Source organism: Lupinus angustifolius, chromosome LG08 (genome assembly GCF_001865875.1).
Source record: "Lupinus angustifolius cultivar Tanjil chromosome LG08, LupAngTanjil_v1.0, whole genome shotgun sequence".
NCBI lineage: Eukaryota > Viridiplantae > Streptophyta > Magnoliopsida > Fabales > Fabaceae > Lupinus > Lupinus angustifolius.
In genome coordinates, this window is record NC_032016.1 from 20,177,026 (window position 1) to 20,199,567 (window position 22,542).

The 22,542-nt window shown below is 33.2% G+C and overlaps 2 protein-coding genes across 7 annotated transcripts; both read right to left on the reverse strand.

The window, feature by feature from the left end:
• LOC109355061 lies at positions 285-7,879 on the reverse strand. Of its 2 annotated transcripts, none has more exons than XM_019597975.1 (12): positions 7,518-7,879; positions 6,225-6,416; positions 5,636-5,845; positions 5,413-5,502; positions 4,713-4,790; positions 4,450-4,617; positions 3,547-3,912; positions 2,931-3,214; positions 2,028-2,190; positions 1,199-1,548; positions 612-698; positions 285-510 (listed from the first exon to the last, which is right to left on the reverse strand). In XM_019597975.1, the coding sequence occupies exons 1-12, from the start codon at positions 7,662-7,664 to the stop codon at positions 492-494; spliced, it is 2,154 nt and encodes a 717-aa protein (XP_019453520.1). In that variant the 5' UTR covers positions 7,665-7,879; the 3' UTR covers positions 285-491. The 2 variants fall into 2 exon arrangements, with proteins under 2 accessions (XP_019453520.1, XP_019453521.1); XM_019597976.1 differs by having other exon boundaries at positions 4,450-4,614; positions 7,518-7,877.
• Positions 11,485-12,422, reverse strand: LOC109355073 (endogenous alpha-amylase/subtilisin inhibitor-like). Of its 5 annotated transcripts, none has more exons than XM_019597997.1 (2): positions 11,755-12,421; positions 11,485-11,641 (listed from the first exon to the last, which is right to left on the reverse strand). In XM_019597997.1, exon 1 carries the CDS (start codon positions 12,379-12,381, stop codon positions 11,761-11,763), a length of 621 nt encoding a protein of 206 aa, XP_019453542.1. In that variant the 5' UTR covers positions 12,382-12,421; the 3' UTR covers positions 11,485-11,641; positions 11,755-11,760. The 5 variants fall into 5 exon arrangements, with proteins under 5 accessions (XP_019453542.1, XP_019453538.1, XP_019453541.1 ...); XM_019597993.1 differs by having other exon boundaries at positions 11,489-11,675; positions 11,755-12,422; XM_019597996.1 differs by having other exon boundaries at positions 11,489-11,661; positions 11,752-12,422.

The following is a 22,542-nucleotide window of genomic DNA, read 5'->3' on the forward strand; positions in this document are numbered from 1 at the left end:
TTCATTCTAATGCTTTTGATTGATTATACACTAACTTAGATTAGACTATTATTAGATAAATCACAATCTTAAGTTAAATCCCAATATAATGGGATTTATTTTATACATGAATCTTCCCTCAGCTGATGGAATATTTGGAGTGAAAGGAACCATAACACTATTTTTTTTGTAGAATTCAATCATGCAGTAATGTGGGGCAAAAGGACTATAAATGTGATCACTGGGTAGGTATGGCCAATGAAGTTAACTAAAAAGCAATGGTTTCAATAATGGTGGTTCAAAGATGAATAAATATGCAGTTATACAATAATCATAATTAAAAATGTCACCCCTAAAACCTTGCTGTACAAAATATACATGTTGCATGGAAAATATATTCTCTTAATTCAACCACAAAACCTTCCCTAACCACCTTTTTAAGTCTATCTTGCAAATACAACCTTCAAAGCATAACTTATGTTGAAAGAAATTCTTCAGAAACTTCAATGTGCTCAGTGACTTCTTATTATCCTGAACAGATGCCACCAGTGAGTGATTTACAGTTAATATTGAAAAATGTTAAGCATTCAATCTTTAAGGAACAATAACAAAGCTGCATTATTATATCTTACCTTCCCAATCGAGACAGCTCCGGTTCTGCCAATAGCATATCTTGCAGTGGTTTCTCGTCAATTCCTTTGTCGCCAGAGCTATAAGAACTGCAAGAAATGTGATTTATATTTTAGTTGAAGGATGGCAGAGATTAATAGTTTTTATGCGTTGTGTGTTAATATAACTAGAATCTTCGATTTTATCTCAGTGTTGTAAATAGCCAAAATGGAGAAAATCCACTTGGACTACATAACTTATTCCAAACATTCTTAGGGCACGTTGGACAAACAGCTTAGTTAAGCACTTATTCAATACGATTTTTTAAAATAAGCTAAAAATAGCCTCGTCATAAATTATTTTTGTTTGCTTATTTTCATAAGCTCCCAATCAACTCTTCCAAACACCCCCCTTTAGTCAGAAATGCTTGAGCACCAAGATGCATATACATAATTCCTAAGTTTAATGCCTAACTGGCACTCCTAAATGGCACTCATGAAGTCTCTCTGCCCCTTCCTATTCAGTATTTATCAATTTGGAACATCCAAACAAAGTAGACAACATGCAAGAGAGTCTAAACCTTTGAAAAAGAAAAGGAAATAAAGCTTACCTATAAACACGATCCATAGAAAGTAGCTTGTGGTGAAGTTTGTAGTCATTGCCAACATAAGTCACAACCAAACTACCAGCATCGGGGTGGGGCCAGCTTCTTGAGGTGGGGAAGCGTAATATAAAGGTACCGGGTTCTTGAAGTCCTATGGTACCTTGAAGTGAAGCTTCTGCTTCCTCCTTAGTTATGAAACCCTCTATCCACTTAGGTGATGTGGAATTCCATATAGGATTTATCCAGTCCCTTGATATTATAAAGGCGACAGGGTACAGCCAGCACCACAACTTCTCGAAGCACTCTTGGGTAAGATACTCTTGACATCCAGAAATCCTTCTCAGAAGCTCTAAATCCTGCAACAATCATAAAAACTATGAAATGTTTGCAGGCTATATTATGAGGGTTCTGATACAAAAACCTAATGACCACTAAAAAAAGATGCATTTCCTTTACTCTTTGTCTAGATTTCTAATAATGCAAAGCAATGGCTTAAATCAAAATGTCTGTAAATACGCTCTTCTGAAAAGAAATAAGTGGAAAGGTCTAGATCCACATGTGTTTTAGCCCATCTTGGTAATGTTTTCCAAGTAATAAATGGTATAATCCGAAAACACGTAAGACTTCCGCCAATATCTTATTTATAGTGTTTTACTGTATTAGTAGCTAGAAAGAAAAAAGAAAAAAAACTTCATTTTCACAAGATTATTCATTTCACACAAGGTTAGTTTTCTAATAGCAGTAGCACACAAGATCATCTGTAATCTGAACTAAAAAATTGTGAGTTAACAGAAGCACAGTGTTTCCAAGGGCAGTAAGAACAAAGTAATCAGACCTGAATTGAGAGAGACCTTGATCGAGAAGAAGCAATCTTCAAGAATTGGTCTTCAATCTCATAGACTGCATTCTGCCAAGGAATGTGCTGGTTATTTGGAGACATCAACTTCCACAGATTAATACCATCTTTGATCAATCTTTTCGCAATTAATATTTGGTTTCTGATTTAAAGAGAGAGCCAATAGTTAAAAAATAGGATATATGTCAGGTATTTGCAAGTAAAGGCACAACTGGTCATATTGAATAATCCTGGAAGAAAATTAGTACATTTTGTTCTGGGTACAAAATATGGATAGAAAGACGCAGTAATAAAATGTATTACAAGAAGCTTCAATATGAATTTAAATTTACAGCATGAAAGATTCATGAATTCAGACCGAGCAATAGGTCTAGATTTCCAGTCAAGATCCTATAACTAATAGCTTAAGCTTTTATAATTGTTGATTATTGACATGGTTTTAGAGCCTCTATGACCAAGTGGTCTGGAGTTTGATCCTTGCCACTCTCATTCTTCTAATAAAAATTGAATTTCAAACACATGTAAAAGGGGCCTATATATATTTCAGGCTTCAATCCCACAGGGCTTTAGCATGAGAGGGTAATAAAACTACTTATAAGTCTTCATATAATAGTATGTTACAGCAGAGTTTGTCCGTGATAGTTATCATATGCACCACCAGTGTCACTCAAAAAGTTGAATTTCTGTGGCAACTATTATATTTGAAACGGAAAAATGTTAAGCGGCTCATCATTGGAATTGATAAAGATGTATGATTTGAAGAAAAATTGTTCGTAAACAATCCTAAGCGAAATCTTCCCAGTTATAAGCAAATATGACAAAATATCAACCTTTGCGGGGGTACCAATGTAATTATATAACTGTTGCATGCAAAATACATACCCATGGTGTGAACATCCTGAATAGAGTGACACATGATGAGCCAACTCTGAAATTTCTTTGTCAGAAGCGGAAGGAGCAATTTCTTTAAGCATGAGAGATCTGTCAGCCAAACCTGCCAGGCAGTATTTGAAAATGGTCATATCAGATATTTCATATCTTCTACTTGCCATACTATCTGGAGGTGAGTTTCTCTCCCCTATACTCTCTGAATCCGATGGACAATCATATACTTCATCAAAATTAGCAGGTCTTCCATCCAAGTTTGTTGTAAACCCGTTCTCAACCTAATTGGCAATAAGTTTGCAGCGATAGTTCAATAATTAGTATAAAACAGAATGATAGCAAAGAATATCTATTTGGACACATCACAATAGTTGTCGTGTTAATGTCAGACATATATATATATTAGACAATTTTGGACACTCCTGACCATATTCTATACCATTTTAGATTTTCTTTGCTGTATCCCAGTGTCCTGTCGTACTTGTATCATGTGCCGTGTCCATGCTCCTGTGTCGTTTACCATTTGTTTATTCTATCTCTTTTTTCATTTTTGCTCTAAGTTATATACGCCAATGATAATATATTAAAATTGAAAGGGAAAATTGATAACTACCTGATTAGAAGTGAAGACATGAGAATTACATTCCTCATCAGGTCGCACTAAGTTGGGGTCAGCCTTCACTGATACTGATATTTTGTCTTGTCCAAGTCTAAACCGCTTCATCAGTGGATTGGCTTTTGCTTCATGATCAGAATGCTGATGTTCCAATGGCCCAGCATCCTTTGCTGAACATTGTGATAAACTAAGTCGATTAAGTGCAGAAGTTGACCTTTTCCACACCAGAGTGGACAATCGTGTGTTACGGCTCCTGGAGATGCATCGAACTGGACGGGAGTATGCCTCAAGAAAAGAATAACTCCCCAATTTCGGAACACAAAATCTGAGGATGAATAACCTGTTATCACACTTAGATGAAAGCTGGCAAATGGAAAAATAGTTACTAATAGAGTCAGAGAATATTGGAATGAAATTACATGCACATAAATTATAGACTAAAGGAGAGCAGAAAAAACTCAAACACGGTACTCCGTAATCCTCAAGTCGATATGTCAAATATTTTAATATCGAAGAATACCTGTTTTTAGGGTGTAATGACCTTATTTCTGTGAATAACTTTATCTACTAATAGTTAAATTATAATGGAACTTATAAATGATTAGGGAGTTGACTTCAGAACCTATTTCAAATGAAGTTATTAGTTATCATTATGTTTTATAGGATTTGACTGAGGTGCCTATCTGTTATACACACTAGGGAAAATAAAGGCCGTATTTGAGATTATGGTAAATGGTAAAAGTATGAACGGTTGCACGGTGCATATAATGTAACCCATCATGTTACTTTTCAAATAAAATGTATAGAGCAAGAAGTTGGCAAATGTTTATTATCAAAATTCAAAATAACTTTCATTAGAAGGCATGACACAAACCAACATCTCATACATGACATATTTACCTGAGATATCTTGAGCTTAAATGATGCACGCCCCATCAAAAGTTTACTTGGTCTTTCACAAGATGAAAATTCAATTCCATCATAGCTAACCAAAAGGGGTGCTTCTTCATCAGTTGTGTTCTCCACCGGTGCCCCCGTGTCAGCATACAAAAGTGAAGCAAAAACCTGCTAGCATCAGCAAAGGGTAATTGAATACTACAAATTCTAGTTCCCTTCAAAATAGAAAGAAGTAATTTGAGAAGAATTAAATTCAAGATTAGAACCTCATTCTCCTTATCTACTGGCTGGCCAAAGGCATCTGATAGAACAACATCCAAAGAGAAGTTCCTACGACAAGATGCCTGTGCCAATTGAAAAAATAAAATTGCAGTTTTAACCAACAAGGAAAGTTATCAGTAAAATTAATTTGTGCCAAGCTTAGTCAGGATTGTCATGTCATAGTAACAAAAAAAGTAAACACTAATAGTTGCATCACCAAAAGTAGAGCATTCTGTAGCGCCGAGTACAAGGCAACAAGTAGCTGATGCATCAAGCTACATGATTAGATAACTGCACCATAAGTAGTTAATATGTATTTTATCGCACAGGAAAATATGATAATATTATACAAACATGCATGAGAAACACTAAAAATGAAACTAGGAAATAAATAAATCTCTACATATGACATTGTTTCATTTATGTGGGTTCATCTAACAACTAAAACTTTTGGAAAAGATGGTTCGTAACATGGTATTAAAGCCTGAGCCTCAATGACCAAGTAATCAAGAGTTTGGTCATTTAAGGTGGGACTATGCATTATCCACACTTCAAGCCCAAAAGGCCCTGGCATGAGAGAGCGTGTTAGAGATATAATAGAGTAAATTCTGTGCCATAATCAAGAGCTTTCTCTAATCTCTATATGATTCTTAAAAATGAATACGGAATATTAACCGGGTGTCTCGTACAAAACACATTTCTCACCTTGCCACCAACAATGCCCCAAACACCATCATTTTCTTCTTCAATCTCGGAAGCAGATGATTCATCAATTGATAACTTCAAAGGAGGATCCTAGAATCGTGTAATAAGAGTTGTCAGCAAAGGAATTAATAAAATTTTGTACTGATTCAGATACCTGAGAGTGCCAAACTAATGTGGAGCTACAGTGGAATTTCAAGAGACTACACTACGACCACAGAATCACCTTTAAATGGTGATCCATAATAGAAGAAACAAGAGGGAAGACTTCAAAATTGTGCACATAACCCTGAACACTATTTTCATCTCCACCAACATTTGCCAAAGTTATTTTCTTCAAATTACTTGAATCAGGTTCGCTATTTAATAAGTAAGTAAGAGACCTTTTTCCTACAATATCTCCATTAATCTGAAGCTGGACATGGCTTGGAGAAACCTGTAATGACACAAGAAGATAGCAAAATTATTTATTCCCATTAAAAATTATAAAAAAAGGATTAAACGATTAGTCTCTCCAAGCAACACCAAGGAAAGTACGACATTGTTTTTTGCTAAAGTGTTTTCAGGGAAGGCACAAACTTGAGTAAATTGCAAGCCCTTTTCTTTCAGTTTTCATTATATTTACCTTTGTTTTTAAAATCCACAAAGCAGAAATGTTCAACATCATACATAGGAACATAGATGCATTAGTGTCAGTGCCTTATCCTATAATAACGACTCTGTAGGACCTGAGTATGGAAGATATCTTGGTGATACCTCACAAAGAAACATATCAAAGAACTGACAGAAGGCAATTAAGTAACCATTGAAGATACCTCACATCCAACATGAACCCATTTTCCCACTGGAAATTCTAAATCTACAGTTGCATGTGGAACTTCTGTCCAGGAATTGATATTGAAAGTGTCAGGAGCTTCTTTATGTAAAATCAGAACTGGTAAGAGATTGATTCTCTTATTATCGTTAATTACAAGAAAAGGAGCACTCTTGGAGATATCAGAGTAAACCTGCATACACAAATAGATTATTTAGCTATAACTTGAATGGATTAATAAATAAAAAATACAGCATACACAAGGTAACAAAAAAGACAGTAAAAGAATTACTAGGATTTAGACAACATCACACATGAAATAAAAAATGACAGCTCAGTGCACAAGGCTCCCACTTAGTGGGGTTTGGGGAGGGTAGATTTACGCAACCTTACCCTCATAAGTGAAGAGGTTGTTTCCAGAATTTAAACATGTGACCTCATAGTCACTAAGCACACATGAAATACAACAAATGTTTCATCTGATCTCTCTAAGTAAGCTACAATGTTAAAGTGGTACAGCCAAATATCCAAAGCCATATGTGATATTAGAGAGATTGTATGGATTGGTGACTTTAACAGGTTTTATCACTCTCTCACTTATATGAGCATCATATATATAGAGAGCGGAGTATTAAGCACAGAATGGTTAATTGGAGATCAATTTGCACAAATAGAAGGGGGAAAGGGGTATGATATAGGATGCTAAAATTAAGATGAAACAGAATACATATATCTGCACACAATTTGTCACCCAGTGAAACATTTTGTATTAGCTGAACTAATCCAATTAAGATTCAAAGGATAGAATTTGAAAATAATTCACCAGGTTTGGACACAGAATCGAAAAATCACAATCTGAAAGGAACTTTCGGACTCAGGAATACAAGAACTTGAGAGCAACACATGGATTAATGTAGCCCCGATAACAAACTTAATGTACAATGGCAGTGAATCGTATAACAAATTAAGCATTTGCCAAATTCATATGCCTGACTCAGCCAAGAAAACATAATGTCTAACAAATTGTGTACACATATGCAATTACAAAGCACATGATTATAAATTTCAAGCATGCTTAATCAGGATTGTAAAACAACCTTCCACCCCTTCCTCTCCCACCAAAACTACTTCCTCGTAAAAATCCAACCACATAAAACCACAAATGAAGGGAAACCCAGGATTCTAAAACAGCTGAAATAAACACACAAAACCTATAATTCTATAAATGAAACGTAAAAAAGATAGAACCTTGGCAGAAAAAAGTGAAAAGAAAGAAAAATAAAACAATGTATACCTGTTGAATAACGGTGGCAGGGAATGTAGTGGAGCTCGTCAAATAAACCCAAAAGCAGAGAGAGAAAGTTCCTTCCTTTGCTTCAATTTCCAACCTTAAATCCTTAAGCAGAGAATACCCATCAATACCCATTGCATCAGTGCCCATGAAAAAGAGAAAAATAAACTATTTTTCTGCAAGAACAAGTTCAAATCAATAGTAGGGTTCTTCTGCTTTTGATAAACACTTGAATTTTCTTCGTGTGTCGCTAGAACATGGTTTCCGTTTTGTGTGTGACTGCTGTTATTAACGGTTCGGTTGGTTTGGTGGTTCGTGGTGGGGTTATACGCTGTTTCCAAGTGTAGCAGAAAACTTTGCGACTTACCAATCACTGTCTTTAAAAGGAAGACTTTGTATGACGTGCCCTTCGACTTCAAAGACGTATTGATATTCGGCCAGATATACATGGGGTGAGCATGAGGCGAGTTAGGCGGGATAAAAGTTTATTCCTAGTCAATCATAAATATTGATTCGGTTATTTTTTTGAACTCGACCCTAAATAATAATCGGGTCAGTCTTTGAATTCAGACTCGATCATAGACACACTTTACTATAATGCATACATATTTTACATAAAATCATCCCATTATTACTACAAATATATGTAATTTGAGATACAAAATAATACAAGTATATATTGTTAATCATATATAGCATGAAAAATTAGAGAATCGTTATGAGAAAAAAGATGTATACACCGACAGTGTAAGAATTTTTTACACTGTCACTGTATTATTCACCATTCATTTTTAATTATTATTGATTTTTCATAAGAAAAAAATTAATCCAAATAAAGGGTGGATGGTACACTGACGTGTATAAATCTTTATATTGTGTATAAATCTTTACATTATGTATAAATCTTTACACACAAACATGATGAATGGGTGCCCATGGGACAGATCGAGTTGCGTCATATTTGTCCTTTACGTAGTCCTAAATATTGAGTGTGTCTAATTTTTGAACTCAAACTTGACTCTAGTCTCAATGAGACTCGATCATATTCAAACCGACATGAACAAGACATACTAAGTGAGTGAGTTGTGTCAGTCTCTATTCATTCCTAGATATTATAGAATAAATCTCTTTTTTAAATAAAATATAGATTTCTATCTCCAATATAATTGGTAATTTTGGCTATTAGGTCGAGTTGCTCACAATTATTACGAAAGAGATTCATCTCCAGACAAATAATACAAAAAAATAAAATAAAAAATGATATGCTATTATATTTGTATTCTTATATTTATTATGATAAGATAAGTTTACATGAGAAAAAAATGTTCTTCTCTCTCAAATGATGGAGAATAGTCTCACCCAATTATTAGAGTTTGTATCCTCTCAAATTGGGGAATTTTGGAAGATTTCTATTTTGAGCCGTGGGTTGTGCTTGTTTTGTTAATGGGCTCACTTGGGACTTTTGTAGGGGAGGTTATCTAGTTTGCTTTTTGTATATTTGTTTCTATATGTCGCTAATTTTGTTCATTGTCTAATGAAATTTCACTTATCAAAAAAATATACAATGTAACTCTACAGATGGAGTTATGGGAATAATTCATTAGGTTTTGTTTGGGAGTTAGGAGAGAAATGGAATGAGAGGAATCAAAGGGTTACAAAGAGGGAAGAGAATGGAAAAAGAAGGAAATCATCTCATTTGTTTGAGAGTATAAAACTTAGACGAAAGATGATAAACTAATGATAAAGTGAGAATATTTTTTTATTTTTCATTAAAAATGTAATTAACAATGAGAAATATAATATGTAATTATATATTATTACTAAACATATTTAACTAATTTAATATTTTATCTTTAAAAACCTCAAATTGAGAAAACTTTAAAAAAAGACATATAGAGGGTTTGAAAAACTCTCCAAAACCTTTCATTCTCCTTGATCCAACTCCCAAACAATATGAAGACTTTCCAAAGTCATCATTTCCATTCCATTCCTCTCCAAAACTCAACTCCCAAACAAGGCATTAGAGTTTAGATGCATATGAATATCGATCATCATTCTTTATAATTTGGTACATTTCATTAATAAAGTAAGGAGACGTTGAGCATGTGTTAAGACATTATTGGATTTAATAATCATGTGCGGGAGATTCTCCATATGAACATCAAGTCGAAAGAAAATGAGTGAACTATGTTTGGAGGTGTACAAATTAATAAGTTGGAGACTTGTCTCCCTATTTTTTTACCAGTAGAAAGTAATATTATTAAATAACATGGATACTAGAGGAAAACAAAGATATGACAAGGCTTAATACAATTTCAAAAACATCTGTGGCAATTGGTAATCTAATTAGAATATTACATAACTCGTTTCCATTCATGTGAAGTATGTCTTTATCTTTACTGCTTCAACAACCTGGTATGCTAAATTTTGGGTTGAGTTAAAAACAATATCATTTATTGTTTAACTAAATATATTGTTGTTAACCGATGATATTTCAAAACTTCCAACACAGATCCATATGAGAAGTGAAAGGGTTCATTCATTATAGATTTTGTCAAAGATGCACACAAACTCACTTTCCTTGAGAGACTTTATGCTAATAACAGATATTTGTTATTTCATATTATCTTGAACTAATGAAAATATATTATAATTAAAAAATTTAAACATTTATTAGTATTGTTTTTACTTCAGTATTGTTAACCTATAACAACATATAGAATAAGATATGGGATAATATATATTTGTTTTCATTTAATGTCACCTACACATATTGTTCAATGAAGTTGGGTCATTGGAGAATAACTCCAAATAAAATTATGACGTTGATTGAAGAATCGGGATAGTATTTAATCTAGCTATTGTAATACATCACAAATCCTACCAAAGAGTATGGTCTTAGTGCAAAAAAAAATAACATTCAATGAAGCTTCCACACATGTAATTATAGTGAAATTTATACGTGGCGATACTTGTTTAACAATAATTCACAATGAAAATAGATATTATATAATACGAAATAATTTTAGACAAATGCATATGACATGCATCACCAACTAACAAACAGAATTAAATGAGAAGCAGAAATCACAGCTTATCAAGAAATGAAATGAGAGGGAAAAAGAATAAACAAATATCAATATTTTTACATTATAGCCTAGAGTTTGAAGCAAAAAGTTATAGCTAACCACTGTTAAAATTTTAAATTTAAACAACACTAACAAACATATATTTTAATCACAGACTTTTAAGGTTTGTAGTTCCCCTCCCAGAATCATTTCCATTCATTGAACCAAAGCCAATGAGATTACGGATAGAAGAATGAATTCAGAAAAGAATTGAGATATAAAATTTTCCTTAATCGCCTTTACCTTGTAATAATACATTTGCTACCATCTTGTGTTGGTCTAGATATTTCTATAAAGTTTGCATTAATTTCAATCCAGCATCATCTTCTTACGTAAAGGATATATAAGTTCATAAAGAGGCAATGTTTTCCTATCTGTATTTGAAACTTCCACAATTAGCCTCCCAAGAATATAATATTTTTGTGTGCATTATAGTCCCTTTCAAGCTAAAATTTATTATAACAATTAATTCTGGGCCCAAAGTTCATGAACCAGCAGAGAGCCACCTACCACCATCACCAATAATTCCATGGCTACCATCCCACCCTAAGTTCTCCTATCAATGGCAGTCCCACTCAACCCTTCTGTAGTTATGGGACAAAGATCCATATCCTAAATTATGTCTCAGATCAATAAAATTAAAAGTAAAAACAGAAAAATAATAAATATTTATTTTTTTAATTATTATATATTTTTATTGGTTCTGGATATAGTTTGGTCACAATTTAAGCTAATAGATCAGTGTCCATAGTTCTAAACTTTTAGGTTTTTATGCTTTTATGTTCAGTATATTCATCTTCAGTTTTCTTATAAAAAAATCGTCTTCATTTTTATATAACTAAATAATACAACTTATTAGTAAACGATTTAACACTTGGAGCTTTATTCAATAAGTCTAGAACACAATACATTATCTTCCTTTCATCCTAGTCAAATGGATGATAACTTATAGCTCCATTGATTTTCTACCCATTTTAACAAGAACTTAGAAAAACATATTACAAAAGCACAAATATCAAATGAAAGCTATATAATATGGTAATGACAATCCTAATCTTTGTAAATAAATTTGTTTAGATTGATTAGGTTTGTTATTATCGCATTACTATATACACAAATTATTTCTTATAAAACTGAACCGGAAGAACACCCCCATCTAAGGCCAACAGAATCTTCGAATTAGGATCTTTCACACCACCACCCTCACGCAAACCACTAGCAGTGCCACAAATAAACCTACAAGTAGCACATAAATCGGTAGGACACCATTGAATATTGTATATTCCTGCATTTTTACCTTCCACAACCCTAAAATAGTTACCATATGATCCTCTTCCCTCATCTATGCCAGTGATAATGAGCCTTCTTCCACTCTTAGTATCATTCTGACCCAACTTCCAATATGTAGATTGAACACATGTTGTGGAAGCTGAGAATGATATTTTGAAGTCTCTGTTGAGTTTTACAACATTGTCTTCTTTAGCAAAAGGAGTGAATATAACTGGAAGACCCTTTGGTGTGTCAGTGTTTTCAAGACCAACGTATAAAGGGCATGAATTGTTTCTGTTTATCAAAGTGAAGCGTCCTCCATTGTCTGTTATAGCTGGTTTGATGTAGTATTCTATACCACGCTTAAGAGGGTTTCCATTTGTGTCTATAACAGTTTGGGATAGTGTTGATGTGACCATGAAAAGCCACAGTGTAAGGGTAAGGGAAATATATATCGATTTCATTGACATGGTTGATTATGTAATGATGTAATTGAGAATGTGTAGATGGGTGAAGGTATTTATAGGGTATGGTGTGAATACGTGGCATGTTGTGGTGATGAGAAGTGGTAGGTTTTGATGAAGAAAAGTCTAACATGAGTTATCCAATTAAACATTAACTTGTACGTCAAGCATGTGACACTTTTATTAAGATAAATCTGGATTTGATTCACTTGTCAAAAAGTCAAGCTGTTAGCTTTGACTTCTGCGGCTAGCAATTAAGATAAATTATATAATGTTACTAAGATTGTAAGAATAATTATAATTTACAAACTATTCTTATAACACATCAAATTATTTTTACTTACTTTCACCAAGTTGTTTATTAGGTAACTAAAATGATATTCCTATCGTATATCTCTTTTTATTCAACTGTCAAACTAACATTAGGGTTATTATCACTTTGTTATCATTAGGGTTATTATTTTTCAAATGTTTATAAAAGAAGTGTTATTTTCTATCATTAGTAAACATTTGTCTTGCGTTAAGGATGAACAAACGTAAGCGATTGTACTTCATTTGTATGGTAGCCACAAACGATAATGTTCTAAATTTGACTGAAGTGGGAGATTGGTTTTGTTATCTCTTCCTAAAAGGACAAGGATTTCAATCAATTATCCATTTTTTTAACACTTTTTTTTAAAAGAATTAATCTCTTTCGAGTTACGTGGTTTCTTCTTTCAACACGTGTCGCTCCCAGAAATCGAACCATTCATATTGAAAATATAGTAGAACCTTACACTATAGATCAACATATTGTTCGTTAGTTATCTGATTTTGTCCAAAGATGTAAGTGTACAAATTTTCATCTCTTATTATGAGTAACATAAATTTTTGCTTATATTATTATTTTTTTCTATTCGAGATATGTTTTACCTTGAGTGGAAGGTTAGTTTGATTCATAGGTAGAGGAAGAGTATTCTTCTACCCATTACCTTACTAAAAGGAGAGCAGATTCTTCCACAATGTTTACTAATAAACACATACCCTATGAGTTATGGAATTTATGTTACTTTAAACTTTTACCATATCTTTAATGATTCATAAGAATCAATTTAATTAGGACTATGATAGGATAGCATTATATGTGATAAAATAATAGAATGAAGAATATTTGTTCCATCCTTTTCCTGAGAATTTATTGTTTGCTAGAGTCAGGAGTACTTTATTCCTTTAGGAAATGATTATCATACTATAGTGTTGGAAAATTCAGAACTAATTTCCATTCTCTGTATGATGCAAAATGAATACTTATGGAAATGGCAAGTGGATAAAGTAAATATAGAAGAGTGAAAGAATAACACAAATAATTTTAACATGAAAAACTCTCTTTAATGTGAGAATGAAACAACTGCGGGATCTAGTCTATAAAATATCTCCACTATAGAAAGTATGATTATAATATTTGACTCTCTTACTAAGAGGATAACACTCAATCTCACCAAAAAAGGATGGAAATACAAGTTCTCTCTAATATCTCACTAGGAATATAACTCTCACACTAAGAGAATATAAACTATCTTACGTTCTCTCTATGTTGTTTTTTCTCACTTGTTTGTTGCATCTCTTCCTCATTGTTGTCATACTTTCAAGACACATTGAAAAGTGCTACTCCAACTTTCTAAGTTAGACTTCATAATTCTCAATAGTCAATGAATAATTCCAATGCATTGGAATAGTCATCACTGAATGTACTCAATGGTTGATTTACCAAGATTCATTGGTCTTGCTTCCACATCAATTAGGAAGGATTCCCAACAAATCTCCCCCTTCCTGAATTAATTGATGAGTATCACCAGTCCTGCACCTCAGCAATAGTCTATTAGATTCTTGAGTAAAACTGTTTTGGTCATCATGTCGGACCAGTTGTCATCTATATGAATTTTTCTAGTTGCAACTCACTATCCTTCAATGCATTTCGTATCCAATGATAACGATAATCAATATGCTTTGTTCAAGAATGAAACGTAGGATTCTTAGCTAGGTGGATTGCACTTTTGTTGTCAAAGTGCAAAATATATCTATCTTGAACATGACCCAACTCATGCAAGATGTTTTTCATATATTTTATCTCTTTTCCAGCTTTAGATGTTGAATATATTCTGCTTTAGTTGTTGATAATGCAACACATCTTTGTAACTTAGATCTCCAAGATACAGCTCCTCCTACAAAGGTAGTTAGATAAGCTAATGTAGATTTTCCGGAATCTACATCTCCAACCATGTCAGCATTTGTGTATCCTACTAACATACGATCTTCACTATTCAAACATAAACATTTTTTGGTAGTTCTTCTCAGATATCTCAATATTCACTTGATTGCATTCCAATGCTCTTTGCTAGGATTGGACAAGAACTGACTCACAACTCTATCTACATGAGCAATATTTGGTCTTGTACAAATCATGGCATACATTAGGCTTCCTACCACAAAGAAATAAGGCATTCTATTCATTTCTTTCTTTTCTTCATCACTAGTTGGACATTGCATTGGTGTTAACTTGAAATGTTCAGGAAGTGGACACTAATAGGCTTTGTCTTATCATGTTGAATCTCTTAAGAACTTTCTCTACATACTTCTCTTGTGATAGTCATAATAACTTTTTGGAACGATCTCTGATTATCCTTATTCCAAGGATCTGCTTTGCAGGACCCAAGTCTTTCATAGCAAAAGATTTGCTTAAAGCATTATTCAAACCAACAATGTTGGTCTTGTCACACCCAATAATTAACATATCATCGACATATAAGAGGAGGATAATAACGTTTTCATCTTCATACCTTTTAATAAATACATAATGATTACCAATTGTCTTCTTGAAACTGTATTTGGTCATGAAGGATTCAAACTTCTTGTAACACTGTCTTGAGGCTTGTTTCAGACGATATAAACTCTTATTCGGACGACAGACTAAGTGTTCCTTGCCTGGTTCTTCATAACTTTCTGGTTGCTCCATATAGATTTCTTCTTTGGTGTCTCTATGTAAGAAAGCTATTTTGACATCAAGTTATTCAACTTCTAAGTCTTGGCTAGCTGCTAGACCCAATGCTACTCTTATAGATGAACACTTCACCACTGGTGAAAATATCTCATCAAAATCAACTATTTTCTTCTGATTGCATCATTTTACAATAATCCGAGCTTTGTACATTAGTCTCGAGCTTCCTTCTTCAACTTCTTATAAACCCATTTTTTCAAGGCTTTTCTTCCTTTGGGCAACTCCACCAGATAATAAGTGTGGTTCTCATGTAATGAGTTCATCTCATCTTCCATGACTTTAATCCACTATTCATTATCAGATGTCTGCATAGCTTCTGAAAAGTCTTGAGGTTCACCGTTATCTGTCAGTGTAATACAATCTTCTTCAGGATAATTTGAAGAAGGTATTCTGCCTCTTCCGGAGCGTCTCGGTTCAACTTGCATCCGATGCTCTACTGGCTAGGGTTCTTGATGCATTTGTGTGTGTACCACCACTTCATCATAATATGACTCTTCATTAATCTGGTCAAGTTCTGCGTGAGCAGGATTTGCCTAATGATCTATCTGATGATCAGGATCTGTCTGTTGAGGAATCTCTTCCCCTGAATCAATGCGAACTTTGGACTTGCACTGGTTTTTATTTTGAACATTTTTTATCGTCTGATTCTCGAAGAACACAACATCTCTACTTCTCACAACTATCTTGTTTATCGGATCCCACAATTTGTGCCCAAATTCATCATTTGGGGACCCAAGGTAAATGCACTATTTGGTCTTAGCATCCAACTTGTTTCTCTCATCTTTTGGAATGTGAACGAAGGTTCTGCATTCGAATACTCTCAGGTGGTTGAAGGATGCCTTCTTCTTGTACCATACTTCCTTTGAAATATCTCCGTTCATGGGTCTTGAAGGTGTCCGATTTATGAGATCCGCTGTAGTCTTCATACTTCACTCCAAAAAGACTTAGGGAGATTGGCATCTTGCAACATGCATCTGATCATCTCTTCAATTGTGTTGTTCATCCTCTTAGCTACTCCATTCAACTAAGGAGTCTTTGGCGGTGTCTTCTCTAGTATGATACCATAAGCCTTGCAATAGGCTTCAAATGGACCATGATACTCTCCACCATTTTCTGCTTTCAGACACTTCAACTTCTTCACAGTCTCACGTTCTACTAGTGTATGGAACTCTTTGAATATTGATATTACTTTATCTTTTTTCAATAAGTACACTCATACTCTTCTCGAGTGATTATCTATGAATGTGACAAAGTAGTAGGCTTATCTAGGGGATCTTTCAGATCGCGCACAAACATCTAAATGCACCAATTCAAGTACTTCATCTCTCCGTGAGGGATTGCCTATTCTCTGAAAATTGGCTCTATGTTGTTTACCATAAAGACAATCACTACAAGAATCTAAAATTTGACATTTTATACCTGGAAGATGGTCTTTGGCGAGCATCTGAAGTGCCTTCTCACTCATGTGTCCCAATCGCCTATGCCAAAGATCTTTAGAGTCGGTAGTAACATTTGCTTCTCCAAAACAAATTCCTCTTTGCGTAATGTACAAAGATCCTTCATTTGATCCTCTAGCAATGACTAGGTTGCATTTTGCTAGTTTCCACTTTCCAGCACCAAAGTGGCTTACAAAACCAGCATCATCCAACTTACCCATTCAGATAAGGTTGAGATGCATATCTAGGACAAGCTTACCTCATGTGTCTGTTAGCAACACAATATCACTAATTCCTGCAATTTTGCTTGTAACATGGTTTCCCATTTTCCCAATATCATAACCACCTTTCTTGTAGTTTGAGAAGAAACCTTCATGTAGACTTACATGGAAAGAAGCACTAGAATCAACGATCTAAGCACAATCACCATATGCAACATTTAGGTAATTATCTTCTCCAATGAGGAGAATGTCATCGTCTGTGTGACGGTTGTGGTAGACTTATGACCATTTTTCCTTGGATCAACTAAATCTTCATGAACATTTCCAACTTTATGTTATCTCTTCAGGAACATGCATTCATATCTTTTATGCCCTTATTTACTACAATAATATGATGTTATTGGTCTCGTGCGAGATTGAGAACGGCCTCTAAATTTGATTTTGCTTCTTCCACAAGATTCATTCCTACCATGATTTCCACTTCTTCCACGTCTCTCCATAATATTTGCTTCAGGATGGAAGGATACACTCCATTCTTTCCTTCTGGATTCTTCACTCAATAGACTGTCTGAAACAATGTCCATTGAGACCTTCCCACTAGGAATTGAGTTGCTCAGCGTGACCACCCATATATCCCAGCTTTCAGGTAATGAACTCAGTAGTAGAAGTGCTTGTAGCTCATCATCTATCTTCATATCTATCATTGTCAATTGATTGACAAGACCTTTGAATGAATTCAAGTGCTCTATCATGCTCTGACCATCTCTGTAGTTGAGTTTCACCAGACTTCTTTCGGATCATAGATTCAAGTTTCAACCACAACTCATAAGCATTTGTGTATGTGGGCACATGCCCAAATAAACTTCTATCAATATACTTCTGAATCATTGCAATAACTTTTCAATTTGAAAGCTCTCAATCTTTGTCACCCTTATCTTATGGCTTGTCTTTGCAAGAAATAGGCTCATGCATATCCTTGTAATATAAATGATCCTCCGTCATGGGCTTTCAGTAAGAATAGTTGTCAGTTGTCAACTTGAACATATCCCCCATCAAATGACATATTAGCGGCTCCTTCCATCTTGGGCTAAATAGGCTAAGCTCCTCGAATGAACCTAAGAGCTCTGATACTATTATTGGGAAATTCAGAACCAATTTCTCTTCTCTATGTGATGCAAAATGGGCACTTGCAACAGCGATAAGTGGATAAAGTAAATATAGAAGAGTAGAAGAATAACGCAAAGAATTTTAACATAGAAAAACATGCTCAATGTGAGAAAGAAACAACCACGGGACCTAGTCTAGAAAATATCTCCACTATAGAAGGTAGGATTACAATATTTGACTCTCTTACTAAGAGAATAACACTCAATCTCACCCAAAATGGATGGAAATACAAGCTCTCTCTAGTATCTTACTAGGAATACAAGTCTCACACTAAGTAAATATAAACTCTCTCACTTTCTCTCTATGTTGTTCTTTCTCATTTGCTTGTTGTATCTCTTTCTCATAGTCCCCTATATATAGTGAATGAGAGGAAGATTTCATCATAAAAACATAAAGGAAGATTAAATTGTTGTCATACTTTCAAGACACCTTGAAAAGTGTTAATCCAACTTTCTAAGTTAGACTTCAAAATTCTCAAGATTCAAGAAGTAATTCCAAGACTTTGGAATAACCATCATTGAATATACATAATAGTTCATCTACCAAGATTCATTGGTCTTACTTCCATATCAATTAGGAAGGATTTCCAACAAACAAACATGATATTTAAAAACTTGAATAACTATGGAATGTGCTTATCCTTTGGTTTCCATCATTTTAAGACAAATATTACTGGCTTCAAGAGTATGGCACCCGATTGTGTGAATTCTTGCTTCTAAGAGTAAGGACATCCATAACAATTTCTTTACTAGGCTGTTAATAGTGTCTCTCTTTATAATTATACTTTATACTAATTAAACTAATGGTGTTTGAGGATGAGTTTGGAAAGGTGCACTCTTCGGCCATCTTCTACAAGTTCAAAGTTGGAGGCCCAAAAAAATATCACATTCATAAACAGAGAGATCACTCATTCAAGTGAAGTCTTAACTTTGAATTAATGGCAAAAATGACAAGCCTATTCAGATTGGGTTATCAATCCAAAGGGAGATGTGTTGTCTATGTCTATATCTCAGACCAATTAAAATGCATCATTCGGTTAAATAAAAAAACCAAACTATATTACTTGGTGTGTATTTATTGGATAGAGACAAAGTTTTTGAGATAGAGGATTCATGTTCTATCAATCCCTGCGAATGTTGCTGAAATTATTTGATCAACTTTTATTCCTTAAACACATTATCTTATGTTTTCCTATTTTTTAAGTGTTGCAACTTATTGCAACTTTCTTGTACCTTCAGTACCTCTTTAATATAAAAATATATAGCATGATTAAATTACCTAATTAGGGGGAAGAGATTGCCATATAAATGTGCCATGGTCAACAGCTCAACACTATCTAGCACAACAAACCTCATTGAGACTTGCAGGAAACAACTTGTAATGAGTTTCTAACACTAAACAATTTTTTTGTTACTGTCACTTTATAAACTGTCTTTTGTATTGTTTATTTCATTTTTTCTTTTTTTAGTAACTCGATTTGGTGACAAATCAAACTGTTTTTGTTCAAAAGTGAGTAGAAATATCACATGATGATGGCCAAGAATAATCATCCAAACACTATGACAAAGCATAAAAGACTTGGAAGTGTAAAAGCTACAACAAAATCAAATCAAGGAAACTCTAGGAGTGAAGAACTTAGCAATTCCCTAAAAATAAAGTCAATAAACTAAGTTAAAACACGCCAATAGCCATTTTTGCTACTTCTTATCTTCAATAGCCATGTGATTATGTGAATCTAATCCACCATTAAACTTTTGCATAACATATCAATCTACAAAAAAAAAGTTGGATCTGTATCTTTTATATTATTTCCAAAAATCATGTAAACCTATTCGAAATATTTATTTTTTAAAATAATTTTGTCACAGTTAAACTTTTGATGTGTTTTTTCTATGCATATAGATTAAGCGATCAAACACAAGAATTCATACTTGACAAACTCAAACACCTTTTCCGTAGACTAGTATATATTGACATAATTAAACTTTTTAATAACATAAATGCATAAATGGATAATGATGTTGAAAATATGATAAGTGAACATTGAAATAAAATGGCAGAATAAAAGTTGAATATGTATAGTATACCTAAAAACGATGAATTAATATGTATGAAACCATAATGTTAGTTATACAATATTAAATTAGCATCTAACTAATTATCAATTCCATAGTTATGATAATTATATTGTACAGTGGTTGGTTCAAGCAGAAAATCGGTTCTTATAATGATATGATACAAAATTATACCAAACATACAATCATATCAATCAAAATAGATCATAATAACCAATTTTCATTTAAAATTATAATTTTTTTATAAAAAAGACTTAAATTTTATTAAAATGGTATTGCAGAGAATCAAATACTCAACTATAACATTTGTTTATAAATTTAGGAGTATAATGAGCAATTTGATGTATGATAGGATATCATCAATAACTAATTAAATTGCTATATCATTACACAAGTGCAACACCAATTTGAAGTACAATATGATATAAAAAACATTAATGAAATTTCTCTAACAAGAAGCAGCAATTAACTAACAAAACTAAACTTAGCTAATTAAACCACATATGTTAATAGAAGAATTGAGTTTTTTCCCCAAATAAATTGGCAAATTTATTAATAAGATCTTTTACATTTAAAAATAATACACATGACCAAAACATAAAATGACAGTATCCACTAATATGTTAATAAAAGTATGATTAATTGTAGGGGTGAGCAAGGTCCGACCCGACCTGTAGACTCATTTCAACTCGATGACTTAGAGACAAATCTGACTCGTCTAAATAAATAAAAATGAACAGACTCGATCAAAAGGGACAAACTCATTGTCAAAAAAGGACGAGTTCAGGTCTATGTCTGGGTCACTTGGTCCGTCTCTTATAGTTGTATATCAAGAATAGTTGAATAAGTACCTATCAATATCTATTTTATTCAGTCCACATAACTCAAATACCTATAAGCCTACACAACATATCCACACCACTTATCATATGATCCTTATTCCTTATCATTTTTTCCATTGTTTAATTCTCCTAGATAGTGAAGGACTGCTGCAACAAGAGTGAAGAACACTGCGGCGCTTAAGAGTGAGTTGTTTTTTTCTTCTTCATTGTTTGTTTTTCCTCTTTGAAGTTGTTTATGTTTATACTATTGCCTCTGGTTGTATTCATCTTTTGTGAACTTTTGAGTATTGACATGTTATTGTCATTTCAATTCTCATGTGTTTTTTATCATTTACAAGAACACTTCAACTTATGTTAATAATTGACAGTTTAAATTGTTCGGAAATTTTCAATGTCTTCTATAATTTTCAGTCACGTGATTGTAATAGTTTTTAGTTTGAAGGATGCAATTTATAGTGTGTAGTTTATATAATGATATATGTGGGACGCAGGTTTTATTTGAGTTTATATAGAGATTGTGATAATTTTGATTAGGCATGCTTAAAGATTTAAGAAAAAAATCTATGTTTGTTATTTTATCATTTTCCAACCCGGATTCGTCTCTATCTTGACTCATCCCTCTCGCGACCCACCCTAATTAGTGACAAATTTGGGTTCAAAATTGACCCGATAATTATTTAGGGACGGGTGAGAAATATGTTTAACTCATCCCAATCGGTCCCACACTCACCCTTAATTAATTGAACACAAATGAAAGTAAAAATGAATTATTAAAAAAATAAAAATGATCACCTTGGGAGCCATCTTAGCAATATTTTGATGATTCTCAAATCTCCCATTTTATTTTATTTCTCTTAAAAATTCAACTACCAAACAAATTATCTAAAGAAAAATTTTCCTAACGAATAATTAATGTTGTGCATAATTTAACGATCATATAAACATGATTATATTGTCGACATATCAAAATTTAACTCTATATAAATACATCTAGGTATTTATTCTCTTCATAATTTGTGTTAATGATAATAATTGGATGTCATTTAACTATTTTGATTTCATGCATAATTTACATGATTTGATAACCTTTTTTCTAACCTTATATCAGGGAAAGAGACATCCCAATCAAGGTTAGAAAAGGGCATTATCTTCTTATTATAATGAGAATTACTTATCATCTAATAATAAGAAAATTTTGATACCGGATCAAATTTATATTACAATACCAAAAAGTGATAAGAGTTCGATTCTTAAAAGCGACATTTGTTGAGAGAATCAGCCATATACCTAGAAATGATTAGTTCCTGAACCAAAAAAATTATATTACAATGATGAATGCAGGTGAAAAACTTGATTAAGTAAGTAATTCCAGCCTATTGGGTCATGATCACT